This window comes from Zingiber officinale, chromosome 6B, assembly GCF_018446385.1.
Source record: "Zingiber officinale cultivar Zhangliang chromosome 6B, Zo_v1.1, whole genome shotgun sequence".
Taxonomy (NCBI): domain Eukaryota; kingdom Viridiplantae; phylum Streptophyta; class Magnoliopsida; order Zingiberales; family Zingiberaceae; genus Zingiber; species Zingiber officinale.
In genome coordinates, this window is record NC_055996.1 from 24,460,441 (window position 1) to 24,483,425 (window position 22,985).

The following is a 22,985-nucleotide window of genomic DNA, read 5'->3' on the forward strand; positions in this document are numbered from 1 at the left end:
AAGAAGTGATTTGTTTTCATTTTCTAATTTAGTTAATTTACTATTTAGACAGGAAATAATTCTAAAAAATTTTTTGTTTAAATTAAAGTATACCTCATTCGGGCCTTCGGAAACGAGTACGGACTCGTGGCTTGTTTCAGGTTCAGGCCCGTCGTCATCGTCTTCTGTTTCATCTTCGTGGGCCATCAGTGCGAGGTGGCTTTGATGTTTCTGCTCTTCTTCCTCCGATTCGTCCGAGGAGTCATCCCACGTTGCTTTGAGTGCCTTCTTTTTGGTTGGCTTTGGTTTGTCGAACTTTAGTTTTGGACATTCGTTCTTGTAATGTCCTTTTTCAGCTGTAGCAAGTCACGTTCTTTTGTTACGAGGAGAGCTGATCTTTTGAAGATCCTTTTGCTGAAGCTTCTTTTTCCTGGTGAACATTTTCTTACCAAGTTCACCAGGTGTTCTTCGTCTTGGTCTTGGGAGTCTTCTTCAAGTTCAAGCTTGCCTTTCTTTTCTTTGGAGGAACCTGCAATTAGTGCTATACCTTTCTCGGCTCCGGCATTAGTTTGTTCGTGTAATTCTAATTCACAAAACAGCTCGTCTAATTTTAAGTTAGAAAGGTTCTTAGAAATTTTGTAGGCATCCACTATTGATGCCCACAAACTATTACGTGGAAAAGCGTTTAAAGCGTACCTTATTAGGTCTCTGTTCTCCATTTGGTGGCCTATTGCATGAAGCCCGTTGAGGATGTCCTTGATCCTCGCGTGTAGTTGATTCGTTGTTTCTCCTTCCTGCATTTTTATATTAAAGATTTTGTTTAGAAGCAGGTCTCGTTTGGTTACCTTAGCGTCGCTCGTTCCCTCGTGCAGTTCGATCAGCTTGTCCCATAGCTCTTTAGCGTTTTTGTGTGGACCGACTCTGTTCAGTTCTTCTCTTGTCAATCCACACTGTAGAGTGTTGATCGCTTTATTTTCTGTTGATGCTTTTTTCTTGAGATCTGCTGTCCAGTCTTCAGGATCCACTAGATTCCCGGCGTTGTCCACTGGAATTTTGTAAGGTTTCGTAATACTCATCCACTGGTCGAAGTCTGTTTTGAGGTAGACCTCCATTCGCTTCTTCCAGTAAGGGAAGTCGTCCCCGTTGAAGAGTGGAGGTCGCACTGTGCTGAATCCTTCTTGTTGGGACATTCTGTGCACAGGTAAATAACCAAAAAATATCCCAAGACTTGGTCTTGGATTAGTAGTGCGGGAAGAAAAAGATAGAAAAAGAAATCTAAATTCGTGTTGAACTAATTTAAATTGATTAGTGAAATATTAAGTTAACGAAACACCAGTTTTTAAAATTAATTAAAAAAAATAATTCACCCCCCTGTCTGATTGGTGGTTGCACCAAATCAGAGCGGTACCTGCTCTGATACCACTTGTAGGACCGTTAGATTCGATAGAGGGGGGGTGAATATCGATTCGAAAAAGACGAGTATAAACGCAGCGGAAAAAGATAAAGTAGACACAAATATTTTTACTTCGTTCGGAGCCTGTGACGACTCCTACTCGAAGGCCCGTGGTCCTTGACCACTTTCTTTGGGCAATCACTAGCAAGTCGAAATGTGATTACAGAAAAGGTACAAGAGATGCTAGTAATAATAAAGCAATACCGACAAAGAGAAAATTAAGCAAAAAACCGGAAGAGCACTCTTGTCGGAGCGTTGTTGACGTCGCACTTGAACGTCGAGCAGCAAGATCAGCAGAAGAGTTCTCAGTCAAAGTTAAATCTGAAGCTCCTGTCTGGGGCTTCTTTTATATGCTGTTCCGGGCGCCTGGATCCCTTCCGGGCGCCTTGAGTGTGACGTAACTGCTCAAATCAAGATGCTCCACGTAGCGACGAGTTGTCTGGATAAAATTTGCCTTCCGGGCGCCGGGATCCGGCGCGGACCTCGGCGCCGGACCTCAGCGCGAACCACCTTGTTTCAGAAAGACTCCTTTTTCCTGCAAAACAAGGTTAGTCCGAGGAAAATATATATCCTGTTAAACAAATGGTTAGCACAGTTAAAGCTCAGCAGATAGATAAAGAGACTATGACTTAGATTCCGTCTTTCCGAGACCGGAATCTAGTCACGATCTCGACTTAGACATCCGAAATGGATCTAAGCCGGATCGACGCCTAATGTCCCCTTCCCGGGAACGCGTCCTCACAGTCACTCCCCTCCAGTGACTTACCTCACTTACCTGCCAGACGTCCGGTCAGCCCGTCGACCCGTCTGGACTTCTCGCCAAGCGTCCGGTCAGCCCGTCGACCCGCTTGGACTTCTCGCCAGCTATCCGGTCAGCCCGTCGACCTAGCTGGACTTCTTGCCAAGCGTCCGGTCAGCCCGTCGACCCGCTTGAACTTCTCGCCAGCTATCCGGTCAGCCCGTCGACCTAGCTGGACTTTTCCTGCACACTTGATCAAAGTGTCAGACAACAACACAACTAACTTAACCTATTTGTCATTCATCAAAACCTGGGTTAGACCGTTAGTGCTACCCGCACCAACAATTATCGTGTCATGGTTTTCCAGGTTGTGTCCGATCAGGTGGAGGCCATTAAGTATGTCCTTCAGTCGAGCATGTAGTTTCGAGGCCATCTCTCCGGGAACCATTTTTATATTAAATAAATTATTTAAGAGTAAGTCCCGTTTATTTACCTTCGATTCGTTGGTCCCTTTGTGTAGTTTGACTAGAGAGTCCCATAGTTCTTTGGCATTGTCGTAGGGGCCAACTCGGTTCAACGCCTCCATAGTAAGCCCGCACTGAATGGTGTTGATCGCCCTGTAGTTTAATTATTCCTTCTTGATCATTGGAGGAGTCCAATCTTCAGGTTTAAGAGGCGTTCCATCTATTATCGGGGGAGTGTAGCCTTTCAAGATCATGAACCAGAGCTCGATGTCGGACTTCAAGTAACACTCCATTCTATTCTTCTAATAACTGGAATTTTCTCCTTTGAATAGTGGAAGTTGGACAGTACTATAACCTACTTGATACGAGTTTGACATCCTTGCAAGAAAAGACTTAAAAAAAATATTTCCAAGACTTTTGTCTTGGGATTAGTAGTGCTTGAAAAATAAAGATAAGAAAAAAAATTGAGGAAAAGATAAAGTTTTTAAAAATGCTTTGAAAATCGATTAAGAACTTTCAGAGCTAATGAGGCTCTGATACCAATTGATAGATCGAATAAGAGCGATACAGGAGGGTGAATATCGCGCTTTAAAAACTTTTTCTTTTAACTTTGAAAGCAGAGTCATGCACAGCGGAAAGTAAAAGAATAGACAATTTTGTTTACTTTGTTCAGAGTCTAGGTCGACACCTACTCGAAGGCCCGCGGTCCTTGACCGCACCGATGTCAAAGCACTATAACCCTTCTCTCCGAAATCCTTGGAAAGAAGTGGATCGTATAGATACAAAGATGTAAGATAGTGACACTCCTACTATCTTATATGAAATTAAGTGCAGTACAAAATAAATATACCGACAGTAGGATTTGAAAGTCGAAGCTCGGTTGGCACTAACGGACGGAATGACTTGCAGAGTTGATGAAGATTTGTAGCAGGAGCAGCTTGCAGAAGAGAACTTGAGTCGATCAGAAGTAAGTCCCAGTCTTAGACTTCAAGCCTCCTTTTATAGGTATACTGGACGTTCGGTCGACCGATCCTTCTGTTTGGTCGACTGAACACGCTCCCCTCCTTCCTGGCTAGAGTTTGATGCTGGCTCGATATTCTGCATTAACTGGTCTTTAATGGTTCGGTCGACTGATCCATCTTTTTGGTCGACCGAACAAGCTCTTTCCTTGTTCGTAGAAATCTGTCGAGATCTTTATTTAATGCGCCTTTAATGTTGATTGGATCGGTTGACCGATCCATGGGTTCGATCGACCGATCAGCCCAAGTTTCCTTTTCCTTCTGATTGACACCGATGATCTGTTCTTTGCTGAGTCATCATGGTTCAGTCGACCGATAGCCCAGTTCGGTCGACCGATCAAGTTTTGACTGGACTCTGGTCTGATCTGTTTTGAACTGATAACTGCTTTGAGTTGACCTGGTTCAGTCGACCGATCGGGCCGGACCTGCAAAATAGTGTTAAGTAAAACATCCTGCAAAACAAATGTTAGCACAATAATATTATAATACATGAGTAATATAAAAGACTGTAGAACTATCTCGATCTCAACTTGGAAACCTTTCCGGTTTCTTCAGTTGGATCAACGACCTAAGGTGGTTCCCTTCTGGAACCCGACCTCACTGTCGCTCCTCCAGTTGTTTACCTCAACCTATCTGTCAAACTTAGATCCTCCAGATCTAGTTTGGACTTTTCACTTAGCTTTGATTGACTCGCTAGGACTTTTTCCTTGATCGTCGGACATGCAGACCTCTCGATCGCGCCCCTAAGCTTCGGGTCTCCTCGACCTACTTAGATTTGCACCTGGGTTCCACGATCTGCTAAGATTTCTCCTGCCTAGCCTCCAACTAGGTCTTTCTTGGTTGAGTAAACAGCCTACACATTCAGTCAACTTGTTAGATCACAACAAGACTTAACTTGAACCTTTGACAACATCAAAACTTAGGTCTGATTCTAGTGTAACTTGCACCAACAATCTCCCCCTTTTTGATGTTTGGAAACTAAGGTTCAAAGTCAAGTTAAAATATGCAAAAAATAAATAAACAAATAGTTTATCTTTTAATTCTCCCCTGAGTTAAACAACTCCCCCTGAATTCACTATCTCTCCCCCTTTGACACACATCAAAAATAGGAGAAAACCATAAAAGTAAGTAAAAGAAACATGCTCAAAGAAAACAACTTAGTTCAGTGTGAACCTAGTAGTAATGAACATGTAAAAAATTATAACAAGTTTTTTAGAAATATAGAAAAATTCTAATCATAAAAAAATATGTATAAAACTTTGAAAATATCTTTTACTTGAATGAAGGATAGAATTTGAGAGCAAGAAGAATAAGGAACCAAAAATTTGAAAACCAAGTTAAAAAAAATAGTGATGTTAAAAATTTCAAAACAAAGTAAAGTAAAAAAAACAATTTGGAAAAATATGAAAATTTTCACCAAGTTAAAACTTTTGAAAAAGATTTTGAAAATGAATTTTGAAAAATGTGAAAATTTTTACTAAAAAGATTGATTTTGAATTTTATTTTGAAAACTTTTGAAAAAGATTTTGAAAATGAATTTTGAAAAACAAAGTAAGATATATAATTTTGAGAAGTGTGAAAATTTTGACTAAGTAGAAAATTTTGAAATATTTTGAAAATTGTCAAAATTAATTTTTAAAACTTGAAAAATAGTCTTAAAAACATAGCTCAAAGCTCCCCCTAAAAGTGATGACAACCTAAAAGTCCAAGCATGGTTAGAAAGACTAAGGAAAGATTGTCCTTATGATGAAATGTCCAACCGTTGTACAAGGCTAACTACCACAAAATAGTATATATTGACTCAGGTTGGTCAATTTGAGTATTTATGACTAACTAGGTTTTTACTAGCTAGTTAACTCAAAATGATTCATGTATGTTGTTTAAAGCCAAGATTTATAGCGATGCACTGACATAAGCATCTGAAATCTTAGGCTAGGTCCTAAGCATCTCACACATTCTAAGTTATCAAGCAAGGGATCTTACTGTGCTTGTGAGATGCTGGCTCCTAGAACTATAGGATCATGCAATTCTACGGTATAACCTTGGCTACTCCAGAAAATTAAAATGGTTTTGAAAGAGTTTTGAAAATCAAAATTTTGAAAAAGGAATTTTTACAAAAATATTTTATTTTAAAAAATAAACTAAATAATAATTTTCAAAAAAATATATAAAGGAACCTATTCTATAAAATCTACCAAAAGATATTAATAATTGAAAAGTACTTAAGATCAAACTTAGTCATAATCCAAGTTAATTGATACAATAAGTCACAAGTAATAAATCCTAAAATCACTCCTCCTCATCCTCATCATCTCGAAAATAGTCAAACATCCTCCGCTACTCCTTTTCTAAAGCATCAGTACGATCCATCATCTCTTGATGAAAATCTACAATTTGACCCTGAAGAGAGCTGCACTGATCATCCATCTTCGTCTCTAAGGAGATAAATCGACTAAAAATATCATCACAAAGACGGGTAAAGAAGTCACTAGTCGAAGGAGGAGCATATGAACTGCTCTGAGGAAAATCAAAGTAGGGTATCATGGCAAATCCTGGATCAATAAACACTGAAGGAGGCACAGTAGCTAGGACCGGATCATCTTCAGCAATAGGTTCTTCAACAGCCGGTGGAATGTAGTGTGGATGAGTCCATTTATACACCAGACCCTCAGTGCTAGTTCTAATCCTAGCCAAGGATAATTGCCTAACACCAACAAGATCAAAATCTGACAACTCAATCAACTCACCCCGATGAATTCCTACCCCCGGAGAAGCAATATAGGCAATGAGAACATGACACTGGATCATATGAACTTTATTAGAGGTGTTGTACCCTGAATAATTGATAATAGAATGATAAACCCAGTATCCTAAGTCAAAGTCAAGATGATGTCGTTGTGCATACATTAAAAATAGATGAACAGGACGCAGAGCACCCTAATCCCTAGACGATAAAGGATGAATACATGATACAATCATTTTATAAAGAGCATTATCAATAAGACTTAGTGGTACAGTAGACATTTTCTTAAGATGTGCTCCCTCAAAAAAATCAGCATACATAATATCAAGAGATAAATGAGAAAAAGGAGCAGGTAATGGGTCGGGAAGAGAAGCACTAAAAAATATACGGTTCATCAAAGGTCGGATCCGTAAAAATCTAAGAAACATATCTAGATCAAACAATAGCTCTCTGGTGGCTACTCTAGTCTTATAGTGATGATGATCAAGTTCACATAGGTTGTGATAAAATTCAGAACAGAGAATGGGATTGTAAGCATGCTGAAAGAATACTATACTATCTAGTTGAAAGTATTGGTTGATCTCGATGGCTTCAGGACAGTAACTTTGGTAGAATTGGAGATCTAGACAACGAGTACCTATCACCTTAAATTTTTTATTTGGAAAAGATTGCCTTAATTCTTCAGATGAAAACCTAGGGTCCTGGCTAGGATTAAGAGAGCTAGCCTCTCGTTGTGCAATTGCTCTACTTTTCTCACTATAAAAGAATAAAGAAAATAATTTTTCAACATGTAAATAAATAAGAAAAGAATAGTAGAGAAGTACCGAGGCATTATCGCACACGGAGAGCAGCTACGATCGGCAAACAAATTCAAAGATAAGAAGTAGAAGAGGAGAAGATGGATTGGATGAGTCTTGCGGTTTGCCCGAACTTGTTTATATAAAGGCTGATCGGTCGACCAATCTAGGGTTTGGTCGACCGATCCCTTTACAATGTCGTCCTTTTTAACCAGGTAACCGATATTCGATCGACCGAAAACCATGTTCGGTCGACCAATATATTTACTTCGATACAGATATAAGTTAGATGAACGGTCCAAAATTGATTACAATTTACTATTTCAGTCGACCAATCACAATTTTCAGTCGACCGATAAATTGATTATCGCCTAGCTTTAAATATGACTGACTAATTCAATGACCGTTCGATCGACGGAAACTTATTTTCGGTCGACCAGTCGTGATTTTCCAATACTGGTTCAACATTTTCTTTAACTTATTTAATTAAGTTTTAAAAAGTTTTTAATTAAGTTTTTAAAAAAAAATAATTAAGTTTTAGGATAATTGGATTTTAAAATAATTTTAGCTTTGTTTAAAAAAATTTTAATTAGGTTTTATTTTAATATTTTAATAATTTTAATTAGGTTTTTAAAATAATATAATTATATTTTATTTTAATATTTTTATTTATAATTATAACAATTATTTATTTATTTATTTATAATAACAATTAATTATTTATTTAATTTTAATTCTTTATTTAAAAAGGTTGTTGTACCCATGTTAGATTCAAACTTAGCTTTGGGTTAATCAAGCAGGCTTCCTAAGGATAAACTTTCAGTTCAGTCGTGAGGCTTATGGCTGTAACACCCACGAAATGTTAAGATAAGTATATGAGCATTAATCTCTTTAGAGCATGAAAGTAAGAGGAATCAAAGAAATATATAAATAATATAAATAAAAAGAAGAAGAGGTCAAGGTTTGAACCTTGGACCTCCCACAAATAATGAAGATAAATTGATGCATGACAATCACTAGGATAATGATTTACATATGGATAGGAAAGAATGGAATCTTAGTTAAAGGTTAGAAGAAAAATAAAAGAAAATTAAGCAAAAGAGCAAGAGAATACCAAGTGACTTACCTCCTCTTCCTCTTGGTTAAGAGAAGGAACAAGAAGAAGGCAAGTTGCCTTCCTCACCCTTCCCTCTCCTCATTTTCATGGGAATCAAGAGAGGAGTGATGGATGAATTAAGGGAAGGATTAATGAAGGCATAAATTCCCCTCATGATGAATAAATAGAAAATGAGAAAAGAAATCTCTCATTTTTCTCCTTCTTCCTCCTCCTTCTCCCTTCTCTCTTCTCCACCGAGACCAAGGGGTCTTCCCTCTCCTTGATCCGAACACTAAGTTAAGTTCTTCTCCGAGAAAGCTAATTTCCGAGAAGAAATCTTCAAGTTCTAGCCCTTCCAAGCAAAGGAAACCAAAGGAGGCACAAGAAGAAGAAGCTTCTTCCTTTCTTTAGCAACTAGAACATTTTTCTCTAAGAGAAACCACAAGCGAAAGGATGTAAGTTCCCCTCACCTGTGGTACAATAGCTTATAGGGATTTTCATGTAAATAGATTTGCTTAACAACCTAGGTATTGTTTCATGAAAATCCATGGTTTTTAACCAAGATCAAAAGAAAGAATCTAAGTTTAAAGACCTAACTAGATGTGCTCAATATACTTTTTGTGACATGTATATTATGGTAGGAGTTTATCCTTATGTTTTTACGCTAAAAGGGTTATAGGTTCATGAACTTAATATTTCGGCCAAGCATGAACAAAAGAACTAGAAGAGCTTCAAAACTAAACTAAGCATGATCTCTTGTACTCATAATATGTGCTCTATGATAATAGTGTGGTTAACATATTTGTTCCCAATTGTATGTTGATTTAACTTAATTTTCATTCACATGGGTATTCGGCCATGATAAAACTAAAAGCCTAGGAGAGCTTTAAATCTAAAACTAAGCATGCTATGTTTCTCTAAGATAGGGTAATTATGATGTGCCATGATTGTATGAAGATATAAACCCTATTTCATATGCAAGAAGATTCGGCCATATTAAGATGTGAAGCCTAGGGAAAATTTATAACAAGTCTAAGATGCTCATGACCTTCTTGATGAAATGATATGAAGTTAACTTTTTGCTTTTATGCTTATTTGTTGCATAGAATGATGATTACATGTCTATAACCTTTGGCCACTTAAGGTTCCAAGACCTAGGATGATTAGAACTTGAACCAAATTGCTTATGTTATTTCCTTATAAATGATACCATGAAATTGTGTAGGTTCTCATGTTTTTTAGGACACTTGAACTTTGGTTTTGAGTCCTACACCATTCGGCCATATCATGTTTAAGGGCCTAGGAAACCTAGAACCTAACTCAACTATGCTCATGTTAGTCCTTAAAATGTTTGCTATGAAATATGTTTAAGGTTCTCATGCTTTTTAGGACACTTGAACTTTGGTTTTGAGTCCTACACCATTCGGCCATATCATGTTTAAGGGCCTAGGAAACCTAGAACCTAACTCAACTATGCTCATGTTAGTCCTTAAAATGTTTGCTATGAAATATGTTTAAGGTTCTCATGCTTTTTAGGACACTTGAACTTTGGTTTTAAGACCTATACCATTCGGCCACATCATGTTTAAGGGCCTAGGAACCCTAGAACCTAACTCAACTATGCTCATGTTATTCCTTGGAATGTTTGCTATGAAAGTTGTTTAAGGTTCTCATGCTTTTAGGACACTTGAACCCTAGCATCAAGTCCTACAAGTTTCGGCCATGATGAAAGTAGAGACCTAGGAATCTAAGAACCCAAACCAAACATGTTCAAAGTATTCCTTATGATGTAAGATATGATAAAGGCTTGGGGTTCATATGCTTTCATGTTGCTTACTAAACTAGGTCACAAATTAGCATGTTTCGGCCATCACATGATATTAGGGTAGAAACCTAATTATGATCTTTTATGTGCCTCACATGCAATGCTTTATGGCATGATAAGAATATGCTATGTAGCTATACTCATTTATGTGATTAGGACTTATGAGTAACAATGTGCTATATGCCTAAATTCATGATATGCTGTATGCTCAAATTTATGATGTGTTGTGTGCTTAATTATGCTTATGACCATGATATGCTGTGTGCTCAAATTCATGATATGTTGTGTGCTCAAATTTATGATGTGCTGTGTGCTTAATTATGCTTATGATCATGATATGCTGTGTGCTTAAATATGCTTATGATCATGATATGCTGTGTGCTCAAATTCATGATGTGATGTATGCTTAATTATGCATGTGATCATGATATGCTGTGTGCCCAAATTCATGATATGCTATGTGCTCAATTTCACATGCTTTAAGTATGCCTAAGAGTTGCCTCCCTACAAGTGGGATCAAGAGCACTCTTCATGATATGAATATGACATGAAGTTATGCTAAGAATTTTATTATTATGACATGCTACTTTACTTTTAAGGCTTGTACCAAGGGTGGGCTCCATAAGCACCCCGGGGTCGATGGACTAAGAAACGGGCCTCGTTAGGGATGGGCTCCTAAGTGCCCCTAGGTCGATGGACTAAGAAACGGGCCTAGTATGTATGCCTTATAGGGTTCAAGACTTGCTACCTTTGACCTACATAGGACGCGCGCATTTATGTATGTGGTACAAGCCGGGGCCCTAATCATGTTGAGATTATGTTTAAGTATGTATGTTATAAGTTTTAAAAGACATGTTGCATATGTTTTCATGATGCATGTTTAAGAGTTCACCTTGCATATACCTTAGGTGATGCCATGATACCTTATGTTTATGACATGATGATGCCATGATATTTATGATGATGCTTATGACATGTATGATGTTTATGTTGTGTGATACCATGATATCTTATGTTTATGTTGTGATCATGCCATGATATGCTACAGGATATGATGAAATTAACTCCATATGATATGACTTGTGTTCTTAATATGCTATACGGTTTTTGTGAGTAGGAAAGGAACTTACTGAGCCATGAGTGCTCACAGCTTACTTTCTTGTACTACAGATAAGGGCAAGGGATGGATGAACTAGGGGAGCAGCAGGAGGGGCTAGAAGGATGTGTGTGGCAGTGATTTGGCTAACGAAAAAGAAAAGACCTGCTTTCATAAAAATAAGAATTGTGCCTAGCTTTATGTCACTACTTCATATCTCCATGACATTTTATTATGTGTTTGAGCATCATGTCTCAAAAATATGTTAAGTATGCTGTGTGGTTTATATGTTAGATGATTTGTCATGGTGATTTAAAAGCTAAAGAAAAGTTTTAAAATTTTACGAATAAGACTTCCGCTGTAATTAGTAAGTAAGTATGGTAAAGTAACCCTCGTGGCCTTAGCAGGAGGGGCGGGGCGTTACAATGGCCTTCTTGGGTATCAATGGTGGACCACTTGCTGAAGACTTTCCAAACTGTTCTAGCTCAAAAAATTTAATACTAAATTTTGGTCTAACTAGCCCATGTTTGACTAGGATAGCTTCGGTCAGATCCACTAAGTCTAGTGCACCAAGTAGAATACATAAGATTCAGCCTAGACATGCCTTCGACAAAGTTTCCTTGACGTACTATCATCCCAATCCATTCCGATGCTATGCTGTAGGATTTGGTAAACCTTTTTATTATATAACCATTCTAAGCAGAAAATAAACCTAATCCTAAGTGTATGAGTTTAGTTAATCAAGTTTGTTGTATTGTCTTTCTACTTGCTCCTCCTGAGTCATAGCTTAGATAAGGTCTATCTAAGTAATGAATCTGACTCTTAGGGATTAAGTATAGGTTTGGTTCAACTGGTTTGGTTAAAAGTTTTGTTTGAACCCATGCTTGGATTTGACTTCTAACATTTTGACTGATTAAAGATAAATATGATTTGTTTGTTCTATTCGGTTTATATCCTAGCCCTGATTTGTTGTACACGGCTCGTTGCGATCCCAGTACCATATTTAGGCATTTGGATCCCAGTTCAAACTTTTCCAACGTTTTCTTGAGTTGCTCAACTTGACCTTTTAAGTCAGAATTTTCTTCCTCAAGTTTTTCAACTTGAGTTGAGGTTCCGATTTGAACTTGGTTAGTCGAATCACTCAAGTTAACTTGTTTCTTAAGGTGGTCTATTTCCTTAAGTAACAGGTCATTTTGTTTTTAAGATCTTGACAATTTCTTAAACAAACATTTAACTACTGTCAACAAATTATACTTAGAATAAATCGTTACCATGTTTGGATCTTCTAATCCGTGGCTTCTCTCAGACTCAATGTCGTTCTCAGACTCGTACACTTCATCGGACTCGGAGTCGGAGTCTTCATTTCTTTCCATAAATGCAAGATAGCTCGAGTGCTTTGTTTGCTCCGTCTCAAATTCATCGGAAGAAGTCTCGTCCCATGTCGCTTGAAGAGCCTTCTTTTGTCTTGTCAATTTGGGTGTTTCTTCCTTCCGATTTGGACATTCATTTTTAAAATGCCCCTTCTTGTTGCATCCATAACAAATCATTTCTGATTTCTTTTGGGTCTGGTTCAGTAATGTCTTCTTGGCACTTCTTCTAAATTTCTTCTTTGTCAACAGTCTCCGGACCATGTTGATTAATTCTTCTTCGTTCGTTGAGTCAAAATCTAACTCACTTTCAGACTCGATCTTTGTTCTTGTTTTAGTTTCCTTGCTTGAACCTGCATACAAAGCTACACTTTTCTCGACATGGCTTACATTAGATTGTTCGTGTAATTCCAATTCACAGAATAACTCATCTAACTTAAGAATTGAAAGATCCTTAGAGACTTTGTACGCATCTACAATTGATGCCCACAAAGCATTCCTCGGGAAAGCATTTAAAGCGTACCTTATCGTGTCACGGTTTTCCAGGTTGTGTCCAATCAGGTGGAGGCCATTAAGTATGTCATTCAGTCGAGCGTGCAATTGCAAGGCCGTCTCTCCAGGAACCATTTTTATATTAAATAAATTATTTAAGAGTAGGTCCCGTTTATTTACCTTCGATTCGTCGATCCCTTCGTGGAGTTTGACTAGAGAGTCCCACAGTTCACTGGCGTTGTCGTAGGGGCCGACTCGATTCAACTCCTCCGTAGTAAGCCCGCACTGAATGGTGTTGATCGCCTTGTAGTTTAATTGCGCCTTCTTGATCATTGGGGTAGTCCAATCTTCAGGTTCAAGAGGCGTTCCACCTTTTGTCAGGGGAGTGTAGCCTTTCAAGATCGTGAACCAAAGCTCGATATCGAACTTCAAGTAACATTCCATTCTATTCTTCCAATAACTGAAATTTTCTCCTTTGAATAGTGGAGGTCGTACAGTACTGTAACCTTCTTGATACGAGTTTGACATCCTTGCAAGAAAAGATTTAAAAAAAATATTTCCAAGACTTTTTGTCTTAGGATTAGTAGTGCTTGAAAAATAAACACTACAAGAAAAAAAGCCTAACAACAACGATTTTTCACCATTGTCGTAGCCCATTTTGAACTGTTGTTAAAGGTCGTGTTGTTAAAAGGGGTGCCCTAAGACAACAGTTTTTAACCGTTGTCTTTGAAGTCAAAGACAACATTTTTACAACGGTGAAAAACTGTTGTCTTTTCCTTCATAGACAACAGTTTTTCACCGTTGTCTTTGAGCGTCTACCTTTAATAACAGGGTCTTCAACAACAGTTTTAAACTATCTATGACAACGGTGAAAAATCGTTGTCTTTTTTAGATAAAAAATAAAAAAAATTAATACACAATTTTCCAATATTATAAATCATTCAAAATACTAAATTTCAAAATAAAATTTAATATACAATTTTCTAACATTCAAAAATAATATCTATAACATTCTGAAGAAATTTCATAAGCAACCAACAAAATGATAACACTATTAAAACAAAGGTAGAACAATATAACACGAGATTTTCTACTTAGATGTCAGTGAAGAGGAGGGACTGCAGCTCCTAGTGCTCCTTAATTTGTTAAAGTCTCTCCATTTTTTTAGTTTGTCGGCATTCTTCCCAGTACTCTTGAGGGCACCTATTAAAATAAAGATATATATTACAAATTAGAAACTAAACTGTACGCGTGATTCTAATTGCACTGCATAAATGTTGCATAACCATAAAAATCATTTGATCTAGTCATCTAACAGAAGTGCAAAAAGCGTTATCTGTGTAACATAAATGGTAAACTCTTGAAACAATATGGTGGCTCTTAAATTTCTTATTAAGCAGAATTTTCATTTTACGTCACTGCATACAAAGCTTCTATTATAAACCATGCAAACATTATTTTTCCCAGTGATCAAGCAGCATTAATTCTAAAAGGTACAATCTAATACAAACGTTCCCACACACTCCATATGATGCTAAGGAGTAAGTCGTACATTAAATTCTAAAAGGGACCATTAAAGGAAAGAATGCCTTAAATAAAAATGAATCCAGAAAGTATCATTCCATATGCACTAATAGAAATCTTCGTTTATAGCCAACTGCAAATACATTTCATATTTATTTAAAATTTTAATAACATAATAAATCTAAAAATTTTATAATATTCCACTGAAAGATTAATTAAAATCACACCAGATGATAAGGTCGAGCTATCATTCCTCCAAGTGTATCCTAGAATCTTTGTAATGAGCACGTTGAGACGGAATATGTCATTGAGTACATACAAGCTCCCTGAGGTGTTGGAATCAGATGAAACATCTACAAAAATAAGCACCATTGATTAATAAGTCATTGATTAATTAGATAATGGAATATACAAATAGAGATTAATTAAAATAAATAAAGGATCTAACAATTACCACTATAATTGACTAAAATTAACAATCAAGAGCTAGGTTGAAGAATGTTTTAAAACATTCTTCAATGTATAAGGAAGCAACTAGAAGTGTTTAACATCTCAAGATTTGAAAATAATGCAAATGCAAACAAATTCATAGATCAAATAAACAAAAACGGGACAACTCTTCAACAAATTTCTATAATCAAGTGATATAAACAAACTACAGAATTTCATGCGTGGGTAAATCTCGAGTCAAATGCCAATTGAAAGATCAAAGTAAAACATGGCATAGACAGAGAAAGGAACATAGGAATACAGAGCAGTAGGTAAAAACATGTCTATTGAACTGAAGAAAAGCCATCATATCGTGTATGCTAACAATCACCAAATGGTTACTAATTATATAATTACCTGATGCTTTGTGGCAAGCAAGTGTAGTTCAAAAGCCAACACCTACATCCAAAAACAAATGTTGAAAACATCAAAATTATTGAATCTATATTTTGCCAAATATAATCTTAGATGAGTGAACTACCATATAGTTTTGCTTTAAATATTTCCAAACACTAGCCGGACTTGACAATCAATTTCACATACAACAATTACAGAAGAGTTGAACTTACTTTTGTATCGCTCTCCAATGCAGCTTTTGCTGAGCTCATTCCACCTCCGTATCTGCAAGTTGATGCAAAAACTAAACAAGTATTCCAAATTATAAACTTTGGAATAAACAAGGGAAAAGGTTACACCCTGGGATTGCCCTTTCGGAAGCTATGTATGTCAAAGATATTAAAGCACCGCTTGCCATGTTTAACGAAGACATCCAAAACAAAGTGAAGATGAGATATAAAATCTATGTGCCAACAAGAAAAGGAATTGTTTGATAACTTTATTTTGGGTTTTATTATAACTACTAGCATTGCTTTATTCTGTCCGTAAAGAAGAAGATATAATGATGGATTGATAATGATGTTCTTGTCAGGATCTCAAGTTGAAATATACACACAAATGGAGCATGCAATTGTTTTGTTTTCATGGAATCGAAAGAAACCTGGATTCATTATTGGAAGAAAGTGCCGAAGCAGGGAGACAAAAGAGTAACTCGAAGCTGAAATTGTAGCAAGATACCCTCTTCTAGATGTCTCCAAGAGTGGCTTCGTTACCTATTTATGAAAACCATAATTTAGAACTAAAGTAAAAAAAAAAACATCATGATTATATGATGGTGTAAGGTAGTACCTTTGGTCCATTGGCAAGAGAATGCACGAGGATGTCAATCCTTCCAAAATCTTTCGTCACAGCCTCTGCCATTTCCTCCACCAAGCAGAAGAAGGCATCAGTAACACAAGAGCATGTGAAAAATCAAATGAATTATCATTCCAGGCTTTAGTTCTGTTTACACAGTCTCTTGGAGAAAAAATGTTTAATTAGCGTACAGAAAAGGGAATTCAAGTTCTGGTGAAAACAAGGAGTTGGTGTCTACCTTAACAGTCCAATTTGAGGATCCAGCATAGCGTTTGTTTGTCTTGACCTAAAATAAACACCATACAAGCTGCTGATTATGATCATAAATTGGAATAAGTGACAGGAACCAATTTTATCAAAAGTTTCTTTTACATACATCTTCAGGAACATCATCAGGTGTATCGCAAACGTCATCAAGAGGATATACTTTGACAATATCCATCAGTGAGCCATTTGGCAATATGTAAATACAATCTGAGAAAGATTACTACTGAACATGAAAGAGAAAAATAAATAAATCCAACCATGTATGCTCCTGATAATAGAGGAAGGCATACTTCCGTGACTATCAAATTTGTCACACCTTAAGCTTGTCTCAAATATGTTCAGTGCCTATTGATGAATGATCCAACAGAAGTCTTATATTCCAGTGTTTATCTAATTACATAATGACAGAATAAACATGACTTCGGAAGCACCTACAAGCACCCATGTACCAACAAGTATTTCTACCCCAGCAGCGGCAAGAGCCTTTGTGATTGCCCAGCCATAACCATTATCATCAACAACTCCAGCAATAAATGCCCTTTTGCCTAAATAAGAACACATTATCATCAGTATTCCCAACAACCAAAATGTCATAAAATTTAGGAATCAAGCACATAATCTAAATTACAAACATCACAAGTGTCATGAATAATTACCAACAACAAACACAACTAATTAACTTCTCTACTATATGCACAGTCAACAAAATCAGCCAATTTATGATTAAAATTCCTATAGTTATTCAACCAAAATAGATCAAATTAATTAGGAATAAAGAAAAGGGCGAGAGTTTCAAAAGCAGGTAGTGATGTCGCTGCCTCACGACAGGACACTGCCCGATAAGGAATTGACCCATTCGTGTGCGATCGTTTGTGAACCGACTGCCTGGTAAGGCATGGCCCCCTCGTGTGCCTCCATTTACAAACTAGCCGTAAGTGAACTAGCAGCCTGGCGAGGTTGTGGCCCTCTTGAGTGCGGCCACAGGCGAAGCGATCGCTCGTCGCCTGGCGAGGCAGCGCGCGGTGCTGCGGAGAGGGAAGAAATAAGAAATAGGTTACCTTTGAGCTCATCTTGGTTGCTGTGGAGAGGGAAGAAACCTGTCTGCGCTGAAGGAAAGAAGGGGGTGGGAGAGGGAAGAAAACGGGCGGCGCTGCAAGGAGGAAACGAAAGGATCAGGAGGATCGGGTGGGTGGAAAGAGATTTGGAATAAGTCTAATATGATTATAATTATAATGACACTTACAAAATGTGTCATCATACACCATCTAATATGATATTTTTCTAAAAATTTAATTAGTTTTTATAAGTGTCATTATAATTTATTTATATTGACACTTTTTAATAGGTATCATGAAGAAAGTGTTATAATAAATCATTTTTCTAGTAGTGGAGGAGCGTCTTTCGCAGAGGAGTCACGAAGGAGGAGTCGGAGATAGGTTTTTGTTCGTTGAAGTGTCACAGAGAAGTGAGTTTTTAGGTTTTTTTTTTCATGAAGTTAAAAAAACTATTGTGTTTTTAGGATTCAACAACATTCAATAGACAACAGTTTAATTAAACTGTTGTATATTATCACATAAGCAACACTAAAAGACAATAGTTTTTTAAAACCGTTGTCTTTGACACACATTAGACAACGATTTTTTGAAAAACTGTTGTTATTTAAAAAACATTATGGTGAACAACAACAGTTTTCAATAAAACTGGTGTTAAATGGAAAAAAGACAACAATTTCTTGAAAAACTGTTGTCTATTAGGTGTGGTTAAATCCATAAATTCTTGTAGTGAAAGATAAGAAAAAAAATTGAGGAAAAGATAAATTTTTTAAAAATGCTTTGAAAATCGATTAAGAACTTTCAGAGCTAACGAAGCTCTGATACCAATTGATAGATCGAATAAGAGCGATATAGGGGGGGCGAATATCGCGCTTTAAAAACTTTTTCTTTTTACTTTGAAAGCAGAGTCGTGCACAGCGGAAAGTAAAAGAATAGACAAGTTTGTTTACTTCGTTCGGAGTCTAGGTCGACTCCTACTCGAAGGCCCGCGGTCCTTGACATCACCGATGGGCAAAGCACTATAACCCTTCTCTCTAAAATCCTCAGAAAAAAGTGGATCGTACAGATACAAAGATGTAAGATAATAACACTCCTACTATCTTATATGAAATTAAGTACAGTACAAAATAAATATACCGACAGTAGGATTTGAAAGTCGAAGCTTGGTCGGCACTAACGGATGGAATGACTTGCAGAGTTGATGAAGATTTGTAGCACGAGCAGTTTGCAGAAGAGAACTTGAGTTGATCAGAAGTAAGTCCCAGCCTCAGACTTCGAGCCTCCTTTTATAGGTATACTGGATGTTTGGTCGACCGATCCACCTATTCGGTCACTAAACACACTCCCCTCCTTCCTGGCTGGAGTCTGACGCTGGCTCGATATTCTGCATTAACTGGTCTTTAATGGTTCGGTCGACTGATCCATCTTTTTGGTCGACCCAACAAGCTCTTTCCCTGTTTGTCGAAATCTGCCTAGATCTTTATTTAATGCGCCTTTAATGTTGATTGGATCGGTCGAGCGATCCACTGTTTTACCGTATTATTTTTATTCATATTGCATGGATGATGTTGATTTCATAGTCATCATGGTTCAGTCGACAGATAGTCCGTTTCAGTCGACCGATCAAGTTTTGACTAGACTCTGGTCTGATATGTTCTGAACTGATAACTGCTTTGAGTTGACCTGGTTCGGTCGACCGATCGGGTTGGACCTGCAAAACAGTGTTAAGCAAAACATCCTGCAAAACAAATGTTAGCAAAATAATATTATAATGCATGAGTAATATAAAAGACAGTAGAACTGTCTCGATCTCAACTTGGAAACCTTCCCGATTTCTTCAGTTGGATCAACGACCTAAGGTGGTTCCCTTCTAGAACCCGACCTCACTGTCGCTCCTCCAGTTGTTTACCTCAACCTACCTGCCAAACTTAGATCCTCCAGATCTAGTTTGGACTTTTCACTTAGCTTTGATCAGCTCGCCAGGACTTTTTCCTTTATATATCTTCGATCCTGTAGACGTCTCGATTGCACCACCAAGCTTCGGGTCTCCTCGACCTACTTAGACTTGCACCTGGGTTCCATGATCTGCTAAGATTTCTCCTGTCTAGCCTCCAACTTGGTCTTTCTTGGCTGAGTAAACAGCCTGCACACTCAGTCAACTTGTTAGATCACAACAAGACTTAACTTGAACCTTTGGCAACATCAAAACTTAGGTCTGATTCTGGTGCAACTTGCACCAACAATTTTAACTTTTGAACCTTTTATCATTATCAAAATTCAGGTTCGATCCTTTGATACTCCCTATATATATACATATATATATATATATATATATATATATATATATATATATATATATATATATATATATATATATATATATATATATATATATATATATATATATATATATATATATATATATATACGATTTTGATATACTGCGCGACGCGTACAGTGAGCGACTGTGCGCGTCGCGCAATATATCATGATTTTTTTATTTTGATTAAAAAATAAATAAAATATATTTTTTACGATTTTATTGGTTGGGTTCAGGCATCCTAATTTTTTAGTTAATTTTTTTTTTAAGATTTTACCTCTAGGGTTTAGATTTTCCAATTGGATTATAGTATTTAGTTAAAAAAAATGAAATAAATTTAAGTATTTACGGAGTATTGTAATATGTTAAGGGGATATCGTAACGTATTAGCTACTTATATAAAGAAATATTGTTTTTTTAATTAAAATTTCTATGTTTTGTTATTTTTTTAATTTTGAATTAAAAAAATAAATAATTTTTTTAAGATTTTATTTCTAGGGTTCAGGCTGTGGGTTATAGTATCAAAGCTATTTTTTTTTTAGATTTTACCTCTAGGGTTCAGACTTTGGGTTATAGTATCAAAGCTATTTAGGGTTCAGGCTTTGGGTTATAGTATCAAAGCTATTTTTTTTTTAGATTTTACCTCTGGGGTTCAGACTTTGGGTTATAGTATCAAAGCTATTTTTTTTTTTAGATTTTACCTCTAGAGTTCAAGCTTCCCAATTAGGTTATAGTGTTTGGTTTAAAAAAAAAATAAAAAAAAATTAATTTAAGTATTTATAGAGTATTGTAATATGTTGAGGGGATATATTAATGTATTAAAAATTTATATAAGGAAATGTTAATTTTTTTAATTTAAAATATTAAAAAAATAAAAAATAATTTAAAAAAAAACTATTAATTGATCTCCTGCGCGACGTGCATAGTCAGGCACATCACGCAGGATATCAAAACACTATATATATATATATATATATATATATAAAGAGAGAGAGAGAGAGAGAGAAAATTGTAATGCTAAGGACTATTTTCTACGGATTGCTACGGACTTTGCCATGTCATTTTTATTTTAATTTTTTAAATGCAACTTTTCCTTCTTTTTTTTTTTCTCTCCTGCTTCTTCGTTCTCACCACGCCTCGTCACAGCGCCTCGCAGCCGGCCACCCGCACATCGCCCACTGCCACCCACCCGTCCTTGCCCGACCGCCGGCCATCTGCCCACTGTCGACGGCCTCCGGCCGCCTGGACCCACCCACACTATAGGCCATGGGGTGAACCCGTCGGGGATCGCGACATAGATCCAGCGCTATCGCGGCCGTGTTGGGCAAGCGACCGGATTCCGGCACCTTAGCGACTGGATTCCGGTGCCATAGCGACCGGATTCCAGTTCCAAAGCGACCGGATTCCGGCGCCATCGCGTCCAAACTATAACATGAATTCGGTCCATTTATTCTTGTCGCGGCCGGAATCAGGCGCCATCTCGGCCGGAATCCAGTCGCTGCCAGACCCCGTCGGTTCGCAGCAGGATTGCAACCGAAATCCGGCTGCGATCCGACCACCATGCTAGCGACCGCGATTGTGGTCGGATTTCGGCCGGGATTCTTGCTGTCGGCGGGTGGCGGGAGACCGGAGGCAGCGCGATCGATGGGTGGTGGCCGGCCGGCCAGAGGCGAGGAGTGCTGGCACAATCGGCACATAGCAACGAGAATGACGATGGTAAAAAAATAAAAAAATAAATTAAATATCAAATTGCATGTGTGGGTCGCGGACAAGTCCGCATGTGCACGTTCGTACTTTAACAAAATCGTGTATATACACATATATATATATATATATATATATATATAAAAGTGTCGTCCATACATCAAAAAGTTAATCCAATTACTGAACACTTAATTATAGTCGAAATTATTTTAATTTAATCAAATATTATTAGATAAAATTTATTATAATTAAAATAATTTGATTAAACCGTAACATTTTAATTAAAATTGGTGCAATGACCCTGTCCACGTGTAAATCCTCCCCGATAGATTATATTCGGATATATTGGTAGTTATATTTGAAAAAAAAAATTAAATGGAACTTTCAATTAAAAAAGAAAACCTTAATTTAGAAAATTAATCTCATATTTTTAATTTAATTTATCCTTAATTACATACCAACAGTAGAATAAATATGGGTGATAATAATAATATTATTAGATTATTAAAATTTTCTTAATTTATTACATAGACATTCTCTTTCCCCAATGAGTGTCCCATCTTTCCATTCACTCGAAAATCCTTGTCACTTCTTTCATTATCGATTGTTTTGTTGACTATCTGGCAGAATTTAGAATTGATTATATATTCTGAAATCCACGACCTAAGTTTTCTATTAGTAGCTTAGTACCAAAATCTCAAAGTAATATCGCGACTAATCTTGCACAGAAATGCCTACGAATGAAGCATTGGTGAGTTAGCTTTGTTGCCAACTTAATCATCAATTGTTGAATGACAATAAGGATAATGATATGGTTCTGGGAGCCTGGATGAAAGCAAACAAGAGGAAAGGGGCTAGAATGATGGTCAAGGGATTTCTACCACAGCTAGTCTGACGCTTAAGTTAGAGAATGATGAAAAAGTAAGTATTAGGGTTTTGATGTACATATGTGTGCGTATGTACCTTGGATGCTGAAAAGAGTTATATTTTGTAGAGAGACAGCAAACTTTTCCTTCCATTCTAATATTCTCATTATCATTATTTAATTCCTTAAATAGTGTAAGACTTATTAACGTCGTAGTCTTTTTTCTCGAAATAATCCAAGATTTGTACGATGATTGTCTTTTTTTTCTGAAATAATCTAAGATTTATGTAATAATTATCCTGTTCCTAAAATGATCCTATGTTTTGATACGCATCGCCATGGAGTCGAGAGACCAAGGAGCTAGGAGGCCTAGGAATCGAGAGGCTTGGGAGTTTGGAGGCCAAGGAGCCAATGTTGCATGTAAGAAACAATTTCATACAAAAATAAAATAAACTCACAGTGCTCATCTCGGAGAAGGAGAAGATGCTTTCTTGAAGAAGATC

General features: G+C 36.9%; 1 protein-coding gene across 1 annotated transcript; it reads right to left on the minus strand.

The window, feature by feature from the left end:
* Window positions 1-14,137: 14,137 nt before the first annotated feature.
* Window positions 14,138-21,328, minus strand: LOC121990850 (enoyl-[acyl-carrier-protein] reductase [NADH] 1, chloroplastic-like). Its single transcript, XM_042544911.1, has 12 exons — window positions 21,103-21,328; window positions 19,087-19,119; window positions 16,977-17,086; window positions 16,841-16,886; window positions 16,651-16,748; window positions 16,513-16,560; window positions 16,269-16,343; window positions 16,081-16,192; window positions 15,779-15,830; window positions 15,653-15,704; window positions 15,441-15,482; window positions 14,138-14,273 (listed from the first exon to the last, which is right to left on the minus strand). The coding sequence occupies exons 1-12, from the start codon at window positions 21,326-21,328 to the stop codon at window positions 14,235-14,237; spliced, it is 933 nt and encodes a 310-aa protein (XP_042400845.1). The 3' UTR covers window positions 14,138-14,234.
* Window positions 21,329-22,985: the final 1,657 nt, after the last annotated feature.

Excerpts from the sequence above, each read along its gene's own strand:
- LOC121990850 (XM_042544911.1), bottom strand. The coding sequence starts at position 21,328 with ATGGCGCCGGAATCCGGTCGCTTTGGAACTGGAATCCGGTCGCTATGG. Across the intron at positions 17,087-19,086 it reads CGATCCAATCAACATTAAAG|GCAAAAGGGCATTTATTGCT; the intron begins GCGCATTAAATA and ends GTTCTTATTTAG. Across the intron at positions 14,274-15,440 it reads TGCTTGCCACAAAGCATCAG|GTGCCCTCAAGAGTACTGGG; the intron begins GTAATTATATAA and ends TTATTTTAATAG.